Source organism: Phocoena sinus, chromosome 2 (assembly GCF_008692025.1).
Source record: "Phocoena sinus isolate mPhoSin1 chromosome 2, mPhoSin1.pri, whole genome shotgun sequence".
Taxonomy (NCBI): domain Eukaryota; kingdom Metazoa; phylum Chordata; class Mammalia; order Artiodactyla; family Phocoenidae; genus Phocoena; species Phocoena sinus.
This window is the reverse complement of record NC_045764.1, coordinates 93,286,080-93,308,100: the sequence shown is the minus strand read 5'-3', so window position 1 is coordinate 93,308,100 and position 22,021 is coordinate 93,286,080. Positions and strand designations below refer to the sequence as shown.

The 22,021-nt window shown below is 47.0% G+C and overlaps 1 protein-coding gene and 1 pseudogene across 2 annotated transcripts; both read right to left on the bottom strand.

Moving 5' to 3' along the window:
- Positions 1–666: 666 nt before the first annotated feature.
- On the bottom strand, positions 667–21,701 carry PPP1R14D (protein phosphatase 1 regulatory inhibitor subunit 14D). Of its 2 annotated transcripts, none has more exons than XM_032621207.1 (6): positions 21,614–21,701; positions 11,231–11,317; positions 8,904–9,317; positions 1,414–1,497; positions 1,178–1,210; positions 667–983 (listed from the first exon to the last, which is right to left on the bottom strand). In XM_032621207.1, exons 3-6 carry the CDS (start codon positions 9,150–9,152, stop codon positions 918–920), a joined length of 432 nt encoding a protein of 143 aa, XP_032477098.1. In that variant the 5' UTR covers positions 9,153–9,317; positions 11,231–11,317; positions 21,614–21,701; the 3' UTR covers positions 667–917. The 2 variants fall into 2 exon arrangements, with proteins under 2 accessions (XP_032477098.1, XP_032477097.1); XM_032621206.1 differs by lacking the exon at positions 21,614–21,701 and adding an exon at positions 13,915–13,978 and having other exon boundaries at positions 8,904–9,138.
- Positions 14,345–21,702, bottom strand: LOC116748398 (annotated as a pseudogene).
- Between the last annotated feature and the right edge of the window lie 319 nt (positions 21,703–22,021).

Here is a 22,021-nt window from a genome sequence, read left to right as displayed (position 1 = left end):
CCTGCTCTGGGCAGCCCAGCTTAGCCCCCAGGCCCCACCATACTCAAACACTGCATGCACAAGCAGTGAATGCATACCCTGCTTCCTGCCTTACTCCTAAAGGATGCACCTCCAGGGCTCCTGTCCCAACCCACATGCCATTCAGACCCAGTGTCTGTTCCCACCAACTTCCTTCTGACCTGATTCCTGGCCTCTGAGCCTATACCCTTTATACCCCTCTGCTTAGCCCCTGCTTTTTCTCTTTCTGCCTCTGGCTTGGAGCTGGTTCAAGAAAGAGTCCTCAGCCTGAGGTCTCCTGAATCATTTAGTGAGGGAAGAGGGTTTAGCTTTCCCTGAGGCCCCCAAACCCAGCTAGTTTTTTTCCTGTTACCTCTCCTATGGGTCTTTGCCACTTGGGTTCCTATTGGTGATGTCAGGATGCTGTGTCTCTTAGCCAGGTGCCTTCTGCTTGGCCTCCAGGTCTTGCTTGATGGTAATTTCTCTGATGCAGAACTGTGACCTTTATCTTTGAATTCTCAAGCCCTGGGTGGATGGATGGATAGATGGACAGATGGGTGAGGCATGTGGATGCAGACTAGTGACTCAGGATGCTGGCCTTATGGTATAACACTTCAATCCCTCCCTCCTCCATCCCTCAGCACAGATATGCTCCACACTCCATTCAGCTGGGGCTCCTCAAGGTTTTATTCACTCGGCTGCCGAGGAAAGCACTGGGCCATAGCCATGACTGGCTCCCAGAAAGCCCAGCTGACAGGAATTAGCTGTGACTGCACATAGACGGGGGTGTCCAAATGTCCCTCCTCACTCTCCATGTTCCTTGTCTGTGTCCCAAGGAGCTGTTTCCCTCTCAGCTCAGGACCCAGGGGTTCAGGGCAGACCTGGCAGTGCTGAAGCTGATGAAGGTAGTCTCACAAGGCTTATTTCTGAGGCCGACTGAGTCTCCGAAATTTCTTGAGTTGACTGAGCAGCTCAGAGATAAAAGGCTGAGAAAGAAACACGGGTGAGATCAAGGCATGGGGTCACACCCACCCACCACACTGCTCTCCCTAGTCTCCACCTGACCCCATCGCTTCAGAGTCAGGGAAGGGGAGAAGGACCCAGGACCAAGCTTTCCTCTTCGCTAGCTGCCGTCCCGCTGGGCCTCCTCTTACCCCCAGACTAACAGAGCATCCCTTACCTCTGTGGGGCGGGGGCAGTTTTGGAGAATAGCCTGGTAGAAGAAAGCAGAGAGTGGGTTCCCGAGCCACAGCACTTTGTCACGAGTCCCCAATCAGTCTCCCAGGAATTCTCCCCTCTGAATTGGTTCTCCACACACAGATGGGGAGGCAGAACCTGGGTTCTTGGGCTCCCCTTGGTCCAAGCCCAGCTTCCATCCCCCAACCCCTGGGCCCGGGGCCTGGCCCCCCATTCTACCTCCAACTGAGTCTTCTGCTCCTCTGTGGATAGTTCCATGAGAGCCTCCAGGTCGATCTCAGGCTCAGAAGGAGTTGGTTGATCCTGTTTGGGAATCACACGGGGCTCAGAGGAGCCTAGCTAGCTGGTGCTGGGGTGACAGTTAGCTGTCGGGTTCACCCATCTCCCACTCTATTTCCCATGTTCAGTTCCTCTCCTCACCCTACTCAAACCACCCCATTCATCCTTTTATTCAACAGTTACTGAATAACTACTATGGTCTACCTGAAACAGTCTAGGGTTCTTTAAAAAGAGTATCTGTTTAATTTCAATAGTTATAAACATTGTTAGTAGGGATGCAAAATGGTGCAGATGCTTTGGAAAATAATTTGGCAGTTCCTTAAAATGTTAAATATAGAGTTATCATCTGACCCAACAATTCCACTCCTAGGTCTATTCCCAAGAGAAGTGAGAACATACATCCACATATGTCCATATGAATGTTCACAGCAGCATTATTCATATTCAAATGTCCATCAACTGGTGAATGGATAAGTAAAATATGATGTAGCCATACAATATTTTTCAGCAATAAGAAGGAACAAAGTAGTGATTCATGCCACAACATGGATTAACCTTGAAAACATGTAAGTGAAAGAAGCCAGTTACAAAAGGCTTCATATTATATGATTCAATTTGTATGAAATGTCCAGAATAGGTAAATCTATAGAGACACAAAGTGGATTAGTGGTTGCCTAATGCTGGGAGTGGTGGTGGTAGGGAATGGGGTGTGACCACTAGCGGGTACAGGGTTTCTGTTACAGATTATAAAATGTTCCAAAATAAGGGTCATCCCTGGTGATGCATTGGTTAAGAATCCGCCTGCCAATGCAGGGGACACAGGTTCGAGCCCTGGTCCAGGAAGATCCCACATGCCACGGAGCAACTAAGCCCGTGAGCCACAACTACTGAGCCTGTGTTCTAGAGCCCACGATCCACAACTGTTGAGCCCGTGCATCACAACTATTGAAGCCTGCGTGCCTAGAGCCTGTGCTCTGCAACAAGAGAAGCCACCGCAGTGAGAAGCCCGTGCACCACAACAAAGAGTAGCCCCTGCTCACCACAACTAGCAAAATCCCATGTGCAGCAACAAAGACCCAACGTAGCCAAAATAAGTTAATTAATTAATCTTTTTTTAAAAGTAAGTGCTGGGACTTCCTGGCGGTCCAGTGATTAAGACACCATGCTTCCATTGCAGGGCGCACAGGTTTGATCCATGGTTGGTAAACTAAGATCCCACATGCCACACGGTATGGCCAAATAAATAAATAACAAATAATAAAATAAACTTGTTTTAAAAATAATTCCCTCTCTGTTAAAAACAAAACAAAAACAAGTAAGTGCTTTTTTTTTTCTTTTTTTTTTTGTGGTACGCGGGCCTCTCACTGTTGTGGCCTCTCCCGTTGCAAAGCACTCTCAACCACTGCGCCACCAGGGAAGCCCCGTAAGTGCTTTTTGAAGAACATTTTGGATGGTGGAAATGTTCCATATCTTGATGGGGTAGTGGTTATATATGGCAGAGTGCATTCAAATGTACACTTCAAAAACAGGCAAATCTTGTTGTCTGCCATTAGACTTCAGTAAAGTTGATTTAGAAAAGAAAGAAAGGGCTTCCCTGGTGGCTCAATGGTTAAGAATCTGCCTGCCAATGCAGAGGATACGGGTTCGTGCCCCAGTCTGGGAAGATCCCACGTGCCACGGAGCAGCTAGGCCCGTGAGCCATGGCCGCTGAGCCTGCGCTCTAGAGCCCGCGAGCCACAACTACTGCGGCCCGTGCACCTGGAGCCTGTGCTCTGCGAAGAAAGAAGCCACTGCAATGAAAGCCCACACACAGCAACAAAGACCCAACGCAGCCATAAATTAATTAATTAATTTAAAAATATTTTTTAAAAAAAAGAAAAGAAAGAAAGAGAAAAGATGCCTCACCCTCTCATTCCTTCCACTGCCAATGGGTAACCACTGTTAACAGTTTTGGTCCTTCTATACCATTTTAAAAATAAACAGTGCTAGGGTTCTAAGTTACTTCTTTCACCCTAAACTCTAGACTTTCCCCTTTGCTTCCTTGGTTTCTAGCGCATCTGATTTAGCATTCATTCATTAAATGCAGATTTATTGAGAGCATACTATGCACCAAGCATTGTGATGGGGCCATAACAGCAAAGACAGACAGACATGATCTTGCCCTTGAAAAGCTTATAGTCTCCTGAGGGATACAGACAAGTCAAATGGCAGTTATAATACAGGGCAATAAGCACTCTGATGAGACACTATGGTAACACATGGAAGGGGAACCTAACCAAGCCTGGGGTTTAGGAAGGCTTCCAGGAAGAGGTGACCTCTAATCTCAGACCTGAAGGCTGAATAGGAGTTAACAAGATGTTTACACTTCTGATGATGGAGTAACAGGGACTGGATTTATTCTCTCAACATAAGTAACTAGAAAACCAGACAAAAATATATGAAAAGTGTTTTCAGACTTTACATAACAGGTAACTCAGCACTACCTGGGAAAGAAACGAAATGAAAGGGAGATCCCAAGCAGAGCACAGTGGTCATACTAAATTGATATGACAGATACCAGAATTTGGGGTTGAGGTGGCTGGAAGTTGCCAGAGTTCTGCAGAGGCGGGAGTTATGAAGAAAGAGACCTCCAGCAATCTACATGAGGGTTCTTCTGAGTCTTTTCTGAACACAAGATACACATTCACAGGGTAAAACTTCACAAAGCCAGGTACTCTGAGGCACTGTGGGCACAGAGATGAACACTTCCCAGACCTCACAGAGGACTGACACAAATCAATTTCCACTCAGTCAGAGTGGACAGTCATCACCGATCATACAGGAATTCAGGAGAGACCTCAGGAGGGCCCTGCTTTACTTGGGGGGTAAATTGTTTCCTAGATTAAAGGCCACTCTATACTCACCCCAACAGAACTTAAAAACAAGCTTCAGAAGGATCAAACTGAACCACAAGTAGCTAAACTGCATCCTAGAACAAAGTCCAACACTCTAAAGGAAGAAAAAAAAATCCAACAACGTAAAATTCACAATGTCCAGCATCCAATCAAAAATCACGAGTCAGGGCTTCCCTGGTGGCGCAGTGGTTGAGAGTCCGCCTGCCGATGCAGGGGATGCGGGTTCGTGCCCCGGTCCCGGAAAATCCCACATGCCGCGGAGCGGGTGGGCCCGTGAGCCATGGCCGCTGAGCCTGCGCGTCCGGAGCCTGTGCTCCGCAACGGGAGAGGCCACAACAGTGAGAGGCCCGCGTACAGCAAAAAAGAAAAAAAAAAAAAATCACTAGTCACAGGGCTTCCCTGGTGGCGCAGTGGTTAAGAATCCGCCTGCCAATGCAGGGGACACGGGTTCGATTCCTGGTCCGGGAAGATCCCACATGCCGTGGAGCAACGAAGCCCGTGCGTCACAACTACTGTGCCTGCGCTCTAGAGCCCACAAGCCACAACTACTGAAGCCCGTGTGCCACAACTACTGAAGCCTGCACACCTAGAGCCTGTGCTCTGCAACGAGAAGCCACCACAATGAGAAGCCTGCAAACCGCAACGAAGAGTAGGCCCCACTCGCTGCAACTAGAGAAAGCACGCGCAAAGCAACAGAAGACCCAGTGCAGCCAATAAATAAATAAATATATTAATTAATTAATTAAAAATAAATCTATAAAAAAATCACTAATCATGCCAAGAAGCAGGACATGTGACCTATAAGCAGGAGAAAAAAATCAATTAATAGAAGCAGATCAGATATGACAGAGATGATGGAATTAGCAAATGAGGAAAACATGAACGTAGTAATAAGAGAAATGGAAGACACGAGAAAGAACAAAGTGAAGCATCTAGAGATGAAAAATAAAATATTTTAAAGAAAAATTTTACTGAATGGAATTAACAGCATATTTGACACTACAGGAAAAAAATACCATTTAAACTTGAGGAAATAGCAAAAGAAACTAGCCAAAATGAAGCATGGAGAGAAAAAAACTGGTAGAAAAGAAAAGAACAGCATAGAGCTTTGGTGATCTGTAGGACCATATCAAGTGGTCTAACATACATGTAACTGGAATCCCAGAAGGTGGATGCTGGGGCCAAATAATAAAAATACATACTAATGATTAGAATTCCACCTCTAAAAAAGGATTAGTCCTGCTCCTAAAACCATTTTATATCATTTATGACATTAACTATACGTATATTGAACATAGGGTATGTATATCACTGAGAGTCAGATTGTCACTGCAGTCTGGTATTGAGAATATGGGCTCAAATCATAATCCAAAATATTCTTTCCCTCAAGTATTTTTTGAATTCTCAGAAAATGAGCAGATATGTCAAACAACTCTGACCGAGGTGAACAAGTATGGTCATATTGTGACTCTGTATTACATGTGGTGGTTTCCTGACAGATGCTGCCTGATTTGACCCCTTTCTCTGCTCCACTCCATACTCTGTCCACTTACTCCTGATCTCTCTGCCATAGAAACCAGTAATCGAGTGAAATTCAGAGATGAGCTAACAACTGTTTGTTTCACATTTCATTGACCATATATATATATACATACACACACACACACACACACACACACACACACACATATATAGTTTTTTTTTTCCTTTGGCCTCACTGCTTGCAGGATCTTTGTTCCCTGACCAGGGATCGACGCTGGGCCCATGGCAGTGAAAGCTCCAAGTCCTAACCACTGGACTGCCAGGGAATTCCTGATAATACATTTTTAAAGTTGTTTTTTTTTTTTTTTTTTTTTTTGGGGTACGTGGGCCTCTCACCGTTGCGGAGCACAGGCTCCGGACGCGCAGGCTCAGCCACTCCGCGGCATGTGGGATCCTCCCAGACCGGGGCACGAACCCGTGTCCCCTGCATCGGCAGGCAGACTCCCAACCACTGCGCCACCAGGGAAGCCCTAAAGTTGTAAGTTTAATAGATTGTTTCTTAAAATGCCATCACATCAAAAGGGCTGCATCAAAATGCATGGTATCATGTAAACTATAGGAAACTCTGGGGTGGTCAACAGTGTCCCCTGCTGATGTGTACACTAGATTTGGCCCCAAGGTGGTGACTGGTGACTTTGCCAAGAGGTCTCAATAGAGTGGTGGGAACAGAAGTCAGAATCCAGTGGTTTGAATGGTGATAGGAAAGGAAAAAGTAAGTAAAGCCTCTGAGTTGGTACAAATCCTTTAAGGAGCCTTGTAAAGGAGACAGGAAATAGGGGATGGTAACAAAAGGGGGGCATATTGTTAAACAAGAGTCTCCTTAAAATAGGAGAAACTCATGAGTGTTTAAGTCTCTGCTTAGAAGCCAAATCCACACTCCATTTCTGGACAACAGGAACTCCAGGCCCCCAAGTCAGTTTGTTTTGTTGAACCCAGACTTGGTTTTTCACAAGACCCTAAAGCAGGCTGCACACCCAGTGAGAAGAGGTGGGGTCCTCCAACAAAGGAAGGTTGGGTTCCACTAAGCTAAACTAAACAAATAGTGATGCAACCCACTCCTGGAACCATTCCCAGTGGTGCTACCCAAGGTGGGCATGTGGTGGGGAGTCCCAGTGGGTGGAGAGGGGCTCTATGCAGGAATAACTGAGGCAGGGTAAGCCTGGAGACTGGGTTGCCTCAACCTCTGCCCAAGATGACCAGCCACCTGAGGCTTCCCCAGCCACTTGCCTGCTTCCTGCTGAAAAGGACAGAGATTAGAAGAGGAACCGCCACCTGGCACCTTTGGACAATTGTCATGACAACTGTAGACCAGGTTATTTTATTACAGTCATTGCCTGGGAGCAGTCCTCCCACATGTCCTGTTTTCCAATGTTATGAGTTCATTATTTTACAGCTTTTCCCCTGCCTTGATCTTTGCCCTGAGGTGTCTGAGATATGAGACTTTTTATGTAAGGGCACAACAGTCTGAAATTGAAACTGATCCAGAGAGGGAGGGTGCTGGCAGGAATGAAGGGCAGCGGAGATGTCCTGCAAGGCGAGAGTACACATAGGCAAAGAAAGTTTGCCTCTCCTGTTCCCAGTTCTAGGGCATCTCTCTCCCCACTGCGAGTGGCCCAGGATGCTGCCAGGGACACCGTCAACACCTGGACCAAACCAACACATGACACAGTGAGACTCACAAGACAGCCTGGGCCACATGCATCACTCTTCCCCTCCCCCAACCACAGGACCACTGACACAGCCCTTACCTGGAAGAATCACAAGCCCTTGCTGCCCCCAAAAGAAAAGACAGGACCTGAGTAAGGAAGGAGAGAAACAAGGACCATGGCATGTGGACAAGGAGGACTCTGGTCTCCAGCTTGGTGCGTGGTTCTCGCCAGCCACACGCTACAATCAGCAGTGGAGCTTATGAAAAAGACCAGTGCCTGGGCCCCACCCTAGTAGATTGAAATTCAGTTGAAATGCAGCTGGGACATCGGATTATTACTGAAGTACTTCAGGTGTGGAGAACCACTAGCAGCTTGAATAAACGCTCAGGCGCTACAGGCAGAGCCCCAGCTGCAGCTCCTGGTCCCTGGGCTCCGTAGTGGTGTGACCTTGGGCTAGTTACTCAACATTTCTAAGCCTCCATTTCCTCCACGGTAAACCATACCTACCTAATGGACTTGTGGGGAGGGCTGAATGAAATAACACAAGTCAGGTGCTGGGCACTGTGCCTAGTGCAGAGTTAAGTGCTCCAAATGTTATTCTTGTTGTTGGAGCAGCATTTGTTACTACACTAGGATCCCGATTAGTAGGTATCTAGGTTTTAAAAAAAAAAAAAAAAAAAGGCTACTCTCCCAGGGTGGGGTTGAGGGGAGTCAGTCAGAGCCAGGCCCAAGGCTAGGTCAGGCGCTGGTATTAGCGTTCACTATTGATCACTTTGACCTTCTAGTCCAGCACTATCTGTTCTGAGATGATGGAAATGTTCTGTATCTGTGCTGGCAACTTGGTAGCCACTAGCCATCCGGATGTATGGGGCACTTGAAATGTGGCTAGTGTGACTGAAGAACTGAACTTTTAATTTTCATCAGTTTAAAGTTAAATAGCTACACATGGCTGACAGCCACAGGAATGAACAATGTCGCTCTACTCGTGTATGTGTGTTGAGGTTGAAAGTAAATAAAGACATAAAATAAAGAAAAATAACTCCTCTACTATCTCATCTGAGCCTCAAAAAGTCCTACGAAAGGGATACGACAGGCACTGATAGCCCCGTTTTATAGATTAGGAAACTAAGTCTCAGGGATGTTAAAAGACCTGCTGCAGATTATGTAGAGAGTGAGAGGCAGAGCCCAGACCAGAGGGAGGCAGATTTCAGGACTGCAAACGCATGATTCACCTGTGGGGAAAAACTTTGTCTCCATGGGAGCATCTCTCATCTGCCCTCCAGCTCCTCCTGAGGCCTCAGAGCAGGCTCTCTCCCGGTCCCCTGGCCCGCGGTGTCTTACCCACCTGGAAGAGATTCTGAACCTGGGCGTCCACCCACTGCTCCATCTCCAGCCAGCTCTGGAGCTGCCCCAGGTCATACTTCACCGTCAGCCGGCCGAGTTTCCGGGACCTGGACGCTTTGGAGGGGTCGGACTGGGACTTTGAGTCTGTGGATGACGTCCTCCTCCTCCCAGAAGCCCACTGGACCTTCTTTCTTGGATTCTCCTTGTTCAGGTTGGGAGATGTGCAGGAGGCAGGGCTTGAAGACAGCATGGAAGGATTGGTTTGGTCAAGGAGCTGGGAAAAACTGCCAGTCAGAGCAAGAGAGCCAGGGAATGAGGAGACAGAACAGAGGGTGAGGCCAGCAGGGAAGAAAGGAAAGCAGGCAGGAGGGAGGGCCAAGGCTCCTGGAGTGGTGGGGGTCAAAGATCAATAGGCCTTTGTCTAGTGCTGGGAATGCCACTCTTTTGGCTCCTGGCTGCTGGTGAGTGGCACTCCTGAGTCATGCCCCGGGCTCCCTTTCTGCAGCCGCTGGGACGGAGTGATATACCAAGCAAAGGTCAAGAGGATGCCATGCCTCCAGAGGAGGAAGAGGCCCTTGGGTCCTGAGGCGTGCGGGGCTCTGACCTGAGTCATACTCACCTGAGAGCCCTCAGTGTCCCACTTTCCTGGCCTAGATCCACCTGGGCCCCCAGAAGCTGCGGTCACATGGATCCTGCTGCAGTGGGGTCCCTGGCTGGCAAGGGCTCCTGCTCAGAGAGTGGTGCTGCTGATGGCAGAGTCGCCTCAGGGATAATTAGAGGGGTGGTTATCTCTGGCCCTAATGGGGTCAGTATCCTCTTGTGTCTGAGTATGAGTTGCCTTTAGGAATGTGAGGGAAGAGGCACTACCCTGGCCCTGTGTTTGCAAAGGCGAGCTCGTCTCCCAAGCCCATTCCCCAGGGGCAACTGCTTAGGAAGCCAGGTTTATCATCACATGACCCTCCCCCAACTCATGTCCTTCCTGATGCAGAGGAACCCTGCAGACCTAACATTTACCCAGGTGTCAAGGACTATTACTTCTAGGCCTACTTGCATTCTAAAGGAAGGGTGTTTTTGGACTTCCCTGGTGGTGCAGTGGTTAAGAATCCGCCTGCCAAGGCAGGGGACACGGGTTTGAGCCCTGGTCTGGGAAGATCCCACATGCCGCAGAGCAACTAAGCCCGCGTGCCACAACTACTGAGCCCGTGTGTCACAACTACTGAAGCTCGCTTGCCTAGAGCCCATGCTCCACAACAAGAGAAGCCACTGCAATAAGTCCACACACTGCAACAAAGAGTAACTGCTGCTCGCCGCAACTAGAGAAAGCCCGCACACAGCAACGAAGACACAATGCAGCCAAAAATAAATAAATTACAAAATAAATAAATAAAGGAAGGGTGTTTTTGTTTGTTTAGTCTTTTGTAACAAAAACTTCAAAACTTTTTAGAAAGGTTACACAACAGAATACTACTATAATTTTTTTTTTTATGAACAGCTCAGGACAAATGAAAAGTGTCTCTCTTCCCCCCAGTTCCACTCCCTAGAGGGAACCCAACCAACAGCTTCTGCTTTTAGTTCTCCTGAGATCACCATTATCCCTTTGTGTAATATCATAAATTTGTCCATTTTAGACAGTATCTCTTCTCTCCTCAGTATGAACGATGAGAGATTTAACTCCCTCACTCATGCTCTCTCATCCCCTTTCCTTTGCACATTCTAATTTTTGTTTATGTATTTTTTTTTTCTTTTATGTATTTCTTTTTAGGTCTTGTAGTGATTGCCTTTATGATGATGAGTTTCTGTTTCCAAAGTATCAACTTCATACACTGACTCCTAAAAGACAGTGTTAGACACAGGCCAACGGATGAGTCTTTAATGATGAAATTTTAGGTCCTAAGTTAACAGGGTGAGGGAGATGTTTGAAGGCTGGAGGCCAGGATGGTAGCCTGGAAAAGCCCAGGCTTCAGAGGAAGGCTGACAGACCCCAGTTCAAACCCAGCTTTGCCCTGCATTGGTTTAATAACCCTCAAGTTTCACAACCTGAGTCTGTTTTCTCATCTGCAAAATGGGGTTTTGGAGAGGATTAAATGAGATGATGTACGTAAACGTTCAGCCTGATATCCAAAACAGAGTCCCTTCTCAATAGACATCCCTTCTCTTCCTTTCTTTGCCTTCTCATCCTCCCTGCCTTCCTGGTGAGGCTCTGTCCGTCAAAGGCTGGCCCTGGAATTTCTCTGCAGTGGCTTCCTTCCTGGTCCTCTTTGGAAGAAGGTGGCAATAAGAAGGGGGTAGGGAGGGCTCTAAAATACAGCCTGTAGACTCAGCTCTTACCTTGATGACCTGTTACATTCTGTGATAGGCATTATTATGGCTGTTCCCTCCCTCTTCTGTTTCTGTCTTCTGAAGCGTTTGGGAGCCCTTTCAAGAAAAGGAACCAGATCAGAAGAGTCTATGGGTTTTGTTCATTCATTAACTCATTCATTTAACAAAGATTTTATGAGCTCTTCTTTTTTTTTTTTTTTTTTTTGCGGTACTTGGGCCTCTCACTGTTGTGGCGTCTCCCGTTGCGGAGCACAGGCTCTGGACCCGCAGGCTCAGTGGCCATGGCTCACGGGCCCAGCTGCTCCGCGGCATGTGGGATCTTCCCGGACCGGGGCGCGAACCCGTGTCCCCTGCATCGGCAGGCGGACTCTCAACCACTGCGCCACCAGGGAAGCCCTATGAGCTCTTCTTGTAGGTCAAGTATTATAGTCAGTACTGGGGATTGGTGATCCAAAAGACAGTCTCTGTTTTCATGGAACTTACAGTCTAGTATAAAAATAAACAAACATTAACCAACTAATCAAATAAATGTAAAACTACGACTGTATTTAATGATCTGAAGAAAAGGTAAGAGGAGATATAGTAGGAGTTAACTAGGTATAGGAGCCAGCAAGAGTGGAATTGGCAGAAGGCACAGCATATGCAAAGGCCCTGTGACAGGAGGAAGAGGGTGAATACAAGGGACTAGAGAAGGTCAATGGAGATGGAACAAAGAGATGAGGGAAGCAAAAGCGAGCCATGAGGCAGACAGGGTGGAGGTATCTACATAGGGCCCTGTCAACCATGTTAAGGAGTTTTGTCTCTATCCTAAGAGCGTTGGGAATAACTGCAAAATCTTAAGCAAGGGTGGCTGGGTAGACTGACAAGTTCAGATTTAAATTTCCAAAATATCGCCTTAGCTATTGAATACAGAGAGGATCAGAGGGCACAGAAGTCCTGGAGGTCAGTTGGGAGGCCATTTGCTGTAGGGCTTGACGGGGGGAGGTAGCGCTGGTGATAGTGAGAAGTGGACACATTGGAGAGCTATTTAGGCGGTAATATTTAACAGAACTTGGCAATGGATTGGAATATGCAAACTTCATGAATGCCTACACAGGAACACAGACAGGTTCATGCATGGGGGCTCTCTGAGCATATTTCTTCATCTGTAAACTGGGGGTTGGTGAGATTCTGCATGAGCACACAACATGGCCCCAGTGAAGCTTAATGGTACACAAATGAGTTATGCCCATTATTTATAGTGTAACCCTCCTTATTTACATTCTTCCATCTCAGCATTGACCTGCGGAGTGTCACTATTCATCAGTAAGTTTGCCCAAGATAAGGGAACTCAAGTTTCAAGATAAGATGTGAAGAAAAACCACCAGGACCACAGGGTCATATCAGGGTGGGGAAATAAAGAGGGTGCAGGCCTGGGCAGAGGCAAGGGTGTCTGCCCTGCTCTCCTGGCCTGGCCTGGGTCCAGTGGTGGGATAAAATAAGCAGCAGGCAGACCCCATCAGAACTAGACAGGATTTTTGTTTTTTAATTTTTCAGCCACGTCACGCAGCATGTGAGATCTTAGTTTCCCCACCAGGTATCAAACCCATGCCCCCTGCAGCAGAAGTCTTAACGACTGGACCACCAGGTAAGTCCTTAAAAATTTTTATAATAAAAGAAAAGCATGTTCATTTTAGAAACATTTCTAAATTTTCTAAAACATTAAAAAATTCCCATAATCCTGCCACACAAAACCACTGCTAGCATTCTGGCAAGTTTCTATTCTCTCTCTTTTTTTTTTAAAACAATTTTATTTATTTTTGGCTGCTTTGGGTCTTTGTTGCTACATGTGGGTTTTCTCTAGTTGCAGTGAGCAGGGGTACACAGGCTTCTCATTGCAGTGGCTTCTCTTGTTGCGGAGCACAGGCTCTAAGAGCACGGGCTTCAGTAGTTGTGGCTCGCGAGCTCTAGAGTGCAGGCTCAGTAGTTGTGGCGCACAGGCTTAGTTGCTCTGCAGCATGTGGTATCTTCCCCGACCAGGGATCTAACCCGTGTTCCCTGCATTGGCAGGCGGATTCTCAACCACTGTGTGACCAGGGAAGCCCCAAATAAATATTAAAAAAAAAAAAAAAATCTATCAGGACTTCCCTGGTGGCACATTGGTTAAGGCTCCACGCTCCCAGTGCAGGAGGCCCAGGTTCAATCCCTGGTCAGGGAAATAGCTCCCACGTGCATGCCGCAACTAAGAGTTTGCATGCCATAACTAAGAAGCTGGCGAGCTGCAACTAAGGAGCTCCCTTGCCACAACTAAGACCCAGCCCAACCAACCAAATAAATAAAATGTTAAAAAAGAAAAAAAAACTATCAATACTTCAATAAAAAAAGTTTTTAAAAAGACATGTTCATTATAGAAAATTCTAAAATATAGATATAAGAAGTATAAATGATATGTTTGGTGTATTTTCCACTTTTTATATAGATTTACTTATTTTGGATTTTCACGAAATTGGATCATTTTGTAACATATGTGTGCTATTTTGTAACTTATATTTTGAATACTTTTTGTGTCATTAAGTAATTTTATACACATCTTTTTTCAACACTGCAGAGTTTCTCAAAATTTAGACCATGACTCAGAGTAAGAAATTCATTTAACCTCATGACACACACGCATACAAACACGAAATGAAAATGTCTTATGAAGCAAAACTTACCTTTATTTTTTCAAGTGCTGACGGCAAGTCACTTTGCTTTCAAGACTCACTAATAGTTTCCAACCTGTTCTGTTAGAGGCAATTCCATGATCTAGTTACTCAATCCCCTGCTACTAGATATATAGATTGCTACCAATTTTTTTGCCATTATAAATATTGCTGCTCTGAACATCCTTGTAACTATTCCTTTTTTTAGCAACGCATGCTTCCCACCCCCACTCCCCCCTCCCACGCTTTAGCGGATTTTCTAGAGGCAGAACTACAAGGCCAAAGGAAGTGTGAACTTGTAGGGGAATTTGATGTTATGGCCATATTAGCTCCCTGAAAGGTTGTACCAAATAAACTGTTTATAGTTTGATATCCTAATGTTTTAAGTTAATGAATATCTTAGTTTTATATTGCTGCATAACAAATTATCCCCAAATTGATCAGCTTAAAACAGCAGGCATTTATTTTATCACTGTTTTAGTTGGTGGCTTGGCTGGCTCTTCTGGCTCAGGGCTTCTCAGAAGGGTGCAAGCCAGGTGCGGGCCAGGGCTGTTGGCCAGACATCTGTTCCCTGCTATGTGGAGCTCTATAGAGGGATACTCACCACATGGCAGCTGGTTTCCACAAGAGCCAGGGCACTGAGGGGCGGGGCTGGGGGGGGTAGGCAAGATGGAAGTCACAGTCTTTTTTTTTTTGGTTGTCAAATAACCCTTTATTATTTTTCTTTGCAGTGCTTCACTAGCTGGGCATTCCACCGCACCACTGTGATGTCATCTATGATGTCGTGAGGGTGGCGGCCATCAACATTGCAGCCCACAGACTGGGTGGCCCCCAGGATCTCTTTAATGGTTCCAGAGAGTTCTCTAGCTAAAGATTGATGCCGGGGCTTCCCTGGTGGCGCAGTGGTTGAGAATCCACCTGCCAATGCAGGGGACACAGGTTCGTGCCCCGGTCCGGGAGGATCCCACATGCCGCAGAGCGGCTGGGCCCGTGGGCCATGGCTGCTGAGCCTGCGTGTCCGGAGCCCATGCTCTGCAACGGGAGAGGCCACAACAGTGAGAGGCTCACGTACCAAAAATAAATAAATAAAATGAAATTAAGAAAAAAGAAAAAAAAAAAAAAAGATTGATGCCGCATCTGTCGGGCAATGTTGACAATCTCATCAAAAGTCACGTTTCCACTGTACTTAATGTTTTTCTGCTTCTTCCTTTCTCTTGGTGATTCCTTGAGGGCTTTGATCATCAGGGCAGAGGCAGAAGGTATCACCTCAATCTGGGCCTGTCGGTTCTGAATGGTCAGCTTCACTGTAATCCTCAGACCCTTCCAATCACCAGTTGCCTTGGCGATGTCATCACCAACTTTTTTTGGAGTCAGATCCAGGGGGCCGATTTTGGGGCCAGGGCAGACGTGGCACCGACTGCCCCACCGGTGCACCTCAGGTACACGACTTTGATCTCGTTGGGGTCGAACTTAGGCGGCATAGTGGAGGCAGCTGGTGTCGGATGAACCCGGATTCAGGATGACTGAAGAAAGTTGCACCTTGGCCTCCTCTGATCCGAAAGCCAAAAGCAAGTCACAGTCCTTTTGTAACCTAATCTAGGACGTGACATCCCATGACTTTTGCTGTATTCTATTCATCAGAAGCCAATCACTAGGTCCAGCCATGCTGAAGGGGAGGAGATTACACACAAAACAGCATGAATACCAGCAGGTGTGGACCATTAGTGACCATTTAGAGGCTATCAAACACGCTGAAATATTGTGAGCATTTTTTTTTTTAATTTCCCAAGCAGCTATTTCACTTTCTAAAAATTTATTTATTTATTTGCTGCTCTGGGTCTTCATTGCAGCACATGGGCTTCTCTAGTTGCAGCACTCGGGCTTCTCTAGTTGTGGTGCATGGGCTTAGTTGCGGTATGTGGGATTTTAGTTCTACGACCAGGGATCGAACCTGGGCCCCCTGCCTTGGGAGCAAGTAGTCTTAACCGCTGGACCACCAGGGAAGTCCCATGAGCATTTTGGACATTAGCAAAATTCTTCAAGAATTCCCTTTTGAGGGAATTCCCTGGCAGTTCAGTGGTTAGGACTCTGTGCTTTCACTACCAAGAGCCTGGGTTTGATCCCTGGTCGGGGAACTAAGATCCCACAAGCCTCAAGGAGTGGCCAAAAACAAACAAAAAAATTCCCCTTTTAGGGCTGCAGCAGTATCTGAGGGGCCTTGTCTCCTTTACATAAAGATTGAACAGGTGACAGCAGCCTTGCCTGGAAAAGTATTTCAAGGGTCATTACTTTCCCCAAAATTCCTTATCAAAAATCCTTGGGATTCCCTGGTGGCACAGTGGTTGGGAATCTGCCTGCCAATGCAGGGGACACGAGTTCGAGCCCTGGTCCGGGAAGGTCCCACGTGCCACGGAGCAACAAAGCCCGTGTGCCACAACTACCGAGCCTGTGCTCTAGAGCCCACAAGGCACAACTACTGAGCCCACCTGCCACAACTACTGAAGCCCACGCGCCTAGAGCCTGTGCTCTGCAACAAGAGAAGCCACTGCAATGAGAAGCCCGCGCACCGGAACGAAGAGTGGCCCCTGCTCCCCACAACTAGAGAAAACCCGCGCACAGCGCACAGCAATGAAGGCCCAACGCAGCCAAAAATAAATTAAAAAAAAAAAAAAATCCTTGACTCTGCATTATCAAGGGAATTAGAAGGCTTTTATTTAGATCATTAAAACTAAAATTTATAAAATGTATTTATTTATAATCATTAGATAATTAAAACTAAAATTTGTTCTGTAAATATATTATCCTTCTGTTTCAGTTATTATTGCCACAAAACAGTTACCCAAAAACTGGGTTGGCCTCTTGGTGGGTGTTGAGCCAACAGATATGATCCAGCCAGAGACTGGGAAAAGGAAGGATTCATTATTACTTGCAGCAAGTAAGGAGAACACCAGGGATCTTTCCCAAAGCAGCCTCTCACCGGAACAGCAAAACTGGAAGTTCTGAGTTAAGGGTACATGCATATTCATGAAGAGGCTTGAGCAGAGGAGAATTCAGAGCACAGAATTATGGCAAAGGTTGACAGAGTCCAAGTCTTGGTGGATTGAAGTCAGGAGGGTCAACATCATCATTCCGTCCTCCACCTGGGTGGGGGCCTTAGTTCCTGCTGAACTCAAAGACGTCTAATTATGTATTGAATATATCCCTTGAGGAGGAACTAGGACTCTGCTTTATCACTGCACTATTGTTTGACTGCCTTCTCTGTTCTGACATTCCTTTGTTCCCTCAAGATCCTTGTTACTGAGACCTGTTTGAGGGCAAGCATTGCGGCCAGGCTTAGATCACAAAATGACTTCTCTCTTTTTTCTAAAAATTTATCCTCATAGCGCGGCTTGTGGGATTTTAGTTCCCCGACCAGGGATCGAACTGAGGTCCCCGGCAGTGAAAGTCCGGAATCCTAACCACTGCACTGCCAGGGACTTCCCCCAAAATGGCTTCTCTTATGTCAAGAATGCCATTCCTGATTCTCTTTCTCCAGGGACCCGCTAACCTAACTGCTTATGAAATCACACCAAAATTTAAAGGCTTAAAACAAACACATTTGCTCACAATTCTGCAACGTGAGCAGGGCTTCACAGGTGTAGCTAATCTCTGTTGGGACGAGTCGACTGGGGCTAAGGATGCAGGATAGCTTCACGAAGCTAGTCAGCTGAGGTGACTGTGAGATAGCCAGATCCCTCTCTCTCCCTTCACAGTCTCTCATCCTCCAGGGTCTTGCTCTCTTCCGGTGGCCTCTCTCTTCCTCAGGGTAGTCAAACTTCTTTACATCACAACTGGTGCTAAGAGGGGAAAATGTAAGCCACAAGGCTGAGGCCTGAAAGTCATGTGGCACCACTCTGCTCCGTCCTACTGGTCAAAGCAAATTATGGATTCAAAGGGAGGGGAAAGATAGATGTCACCTCTTGGTGGGAGGAGCAGCATGCACTTACAGGGAAAGTGAGGTCCTGTCTACCATCTTCGATAGCCATCTTTGTAGACAATCCATTATACCTACTTACAGAAACCACCAGACCACCATCCAAGACAAGGCACTCAGGGTTTCTTTTCTAGTAGTGGTGTTAAGGACTGAATGTTCTCACCAAAACACCCACTCCTAAGGTCAGTGGTTGGTACTGGTGGTATGGCAAATATGAAGGAAACCTGTAGCATAAACCCTGGCTTTCTCTTTCCCAAGTTCATACACAGGGAGTGAGCCACATGGTCTAACAAAAGAGATAACTTACCCAGACAGCTCTCCTTGGGCCTGCAATGTACAATTAGAAAACAATATCATCTGGAAATGCTTTGCAGGAAGTCAGGTCAGAATTACAGAAAGGACCTAAGATTGGCATTCAAGAGACCTGAAGTCTGGAGGTGGCCTCTGCCACATACTATCTCTGTGTCTCTGAACAAATCAAGGACAAATCTCTGGACCTCAGTTTCCTATATGTAAGGTGAAGGGCTTTAACTAAGGTCCCCAGTACCTCTGACGCTCTCTACCTCTCCACAAACCAAACTTTATGAATCCATCCAGAGGACAGCTGGTTCTGTACACACTGCTAAAGAGGGTCTTGGGGGGTCACTGGATCTGAACAGGTGAAGGACAGATGAAGGCAGGGCTAGAGTGTTACCGAGTCCAAGCTCACTCTGCTCGCCAAACAACAGGCCAATAAATCAGGAGACAAGCTGTTGAGGCAAGGAATACGACTTTATTTGGAAAACAGGCAGACTAGGATCCCCAAAAAACCATCCTATCTGGGTCTGGATGCCTGTTTCTTTTATAGAACAGAGAGGGGGAGGAGGTGAGGAAGTAAAGTAAAAAGGCCATTTATCTTGCAAAACATCTCCTCCTGTGGCCTGCATCAGGGAGGGGATGTGTTAATTTCTTTTTTGCAGCCATTCACAGGTGGGCAGGGTCAGATTGTCTCCCTGTGAGCTGAACAAAGGCACTTTAGTTTAACATTCAGACACAGGGGCAGGGTTCCCTAAGGCAGGCCATTATGTATGATTATAATAACAAAAACAATGAAAAGCAAAGGTTAAATTCAAAGAAACAAATCCAACATGGAGTCAAAATTGGCTCTTCCCTGGGGCTTGCCTGGTGGCACAGTGGTTAAGAATCTGCCTGCCAATGCAGGAGACCCGGGTTCGAGCCCTGGTCTGGGAGGATCCCACATGCCACAGAGCAACTGAGCCCACATGCCACAACTACTGAAGTCCGTGAGCCTACAGCCTGTGTTCTGCAACAAGAGAAGCCACCACGATAAGCATGCACTCTCCAACAACTAGAGAAGGCCCGTGCGCACCAATGAAGACCCAACGCAGCCAAAAATGAATAAATAAATTTTTAAAAAAAAGAAAAGCCAGGGCCCACAGATGACTCCAAAGTGACTGGAACAGTGAGATCAGGAGAGAATATGGAGACAGAAGCATTTTGGGGCTAAATATGATCAATGTGGAGGTTGTGATGATGTAGTTTTCTCTTCACCATGGAAGCATTCTATGCTCACTAAAGGAAATTTCGGAAATTATTTTATTTTATTTATTTATTTTTTTTGCGGTACGCGGGCCTCTCACTGTTGTGGCCTCTCCCGTTGCGGAGCACAGGCTCCAGACGCGCAGGCTCAGCAGCCATGGCTCAAGGGCCCAGCCGCTCCGCGGCATGTGGGATCTTCCCGGGGCACGAACCCATGTCCCCTGCATCGGCAGGCGGACTCTCAACCACTGCGCCACCAGGGAAGCGTCGGAAATAATTTTTAAGCTAGGAAGAAGAAAATGTCACTTCGAATTCCCATCATTCAAATGCCATCACTTTCACTACTTTGGTGGACTATCTTAGTCCTTTTTCCCCTCGTGTGTAGGTTTTGTCTTCTGGATGTAAGAAGCAGCATAAGGTAGTGAGAAAAGTGTCCTTTTTGATGTCAGAGAGACTTGAGATAAAATTCTGACTCTGTCACTTTTTTCAGGTGTCAAATGTTATCTGTATTAACTCATTTAACCCTCATACTAACCCCGTGAAGCCCCACTTCATATACAAGGAGGCTAAGGCACAGAGGGGCTAAATAAGTTGCCGAAGTCTACAACTGATAGTGACAGATGAAAGAGTTAAACCCAGTAGTCTTGAGTCTGAAGCCCACAAGCTGAACCCCTACACAGTCTTGCCTCCCACTCTTCACTGCGTGACCTTGATGGAGTTTAGTGAGCCTCTCTGCAAAGCAGAAACTATTCTCAGAGCTGTTGTGGGAATCAGAGATCACAGATGTCGAGTGTCTGGCACACAGCAAGCATCTCAAATGGGGGCTGATCATCACTTGAAAGTTTGTGTTTCAGGCAAGTTGAATCTGAGGTGAGGGTGGAATTTCCAGCTGAAGTCAGAATTGTAAGTGCAGTAAAGCAGTGTTTAGGTGCTGAAGCAACAGACGTGGCCTTCCTGGACTCCAATCCCTGCTCTGCCACCTAACTGCCACGTGACCTGACAAGTTCATTCACATGTCTGAGCCTGTTTGCTCATCTGTAAAAGGGGAATAAAATTAGTACCTACTTTCTTGGTTTGTTTTGAGTATATGGGGCAATGCGTGGGAAATACATAGGGTTTGGGCATTGTCAGGGCTTGACGGATGTAGGTTTTTGTAATGGTGTATATGATGGAATGGAAGTAATGTGTAATGGTGTAATGGAAGTAATGATTAATCTGTAGTAATATTACCATAAGGTAACAGTCTCCTGTGTTAGGATTCTTGTATGCATAAGGTATTGAAGGAGGTAGGAATGAAATCTCAACAAAATCCTTTCTTTCCAGTAACTGCACGATCGTATGCTTCATTCCTGGTGTACCATCATTGCTCTATGTTCCCCACTGTGCCTGGGGCAGTGGAAAAACCCAGAAAATCCAGAGAAGGGGAGACAGACCTCAGATTCCCACCCCCAACACTCATAATGTGGGCAGCTAGGGAATGTTGCAGTTTAGCCAGGAAAATGATTGAAGGGTTGGCTACAGGACCTAGTAGGTAAAGCTGCTCTAGATAAGAAAGTAGGAAGACCATTCCCATTGGGCTGGGGTTTGTTAAGTCATCATGAGAAGGTGTGGAATCTCTTTGGGGGGAAAGCATTAATAGGATCAATCTTGCTCTGTAAAGAATGGACTTTAGGGGCTTCCCTTCCCTGGTGGTGCAGTGGTTAAGAATCCGCCTGCCAATGCAGAGGACACGGGTTCGAGCCCTGGTCCGGGAAGATCCCACATGCCACGGAGCAACTAAGCCCGCGAGCCACAACTACTGAGCCTGCGAGCCACAACTATTGAAGCCCGCGCACCTAGAGCCCACGCTCCGCAACAGGAGAGGCCACCACAATGAGAAGCCCGTGCACCGCAAGGAAGAGTAGCCCCTGCTTGCCGCAACTTAGAGAAAGCCCGCGTGCAGCAACGAAGACCCAGCACAGCCAAAAATAAAAAAAATAAAGAATAGACTTTAGGAGGAGCTTCTATCAGGAAATGCAATGAGCCTGGCTTCAAGGAGTCCATGGCTCTGTGAAGGTCATTAACTCAGCTACTTTGGAAAGCTGCAATTTCTAGCTTCCAAGGATGTTATTTCACTGGAAGAAAGCAGCCAGCTCCTGACCAGGAGCACCCCACCTGGTGAGAGAGGAGAGGGACTCTGCAGAGAAGGGATCAACTCACCAAGGAGGCTAACAGGGACTCAGCTCCGACAGTGACCCGAATGTAAACGTTAGTACACGATGAGGAAGGGCCTCAAGCCAAAAGGAACCACTGCAGATCAAGCAGGGAAGCCTGGACACTGGAAATCTCCTGTTTCTCACTCTGACAGAAAGGAGGGCTTCCGGAGCTGGCGAAGGTGGTGACGATGGAGCAGGCATCCTGGATTCCAGTTACCAAAGGTGCAGCCACGCAGTTTCTGGGATCTCTTCCTGCCACAGATGGAAATGATTTCCCGAGGGCTGACGACGACAGCGAGATCTTTTGCATAGGGCTTTCCCCCATTTCTTCTCCGCCAGCCCCTTCCCAAGCGCCTCAGGCCTGGGGTCTGGGAATGCCGGCCCGGACCAGAAAGGGAGGCCGGAGGTAGCC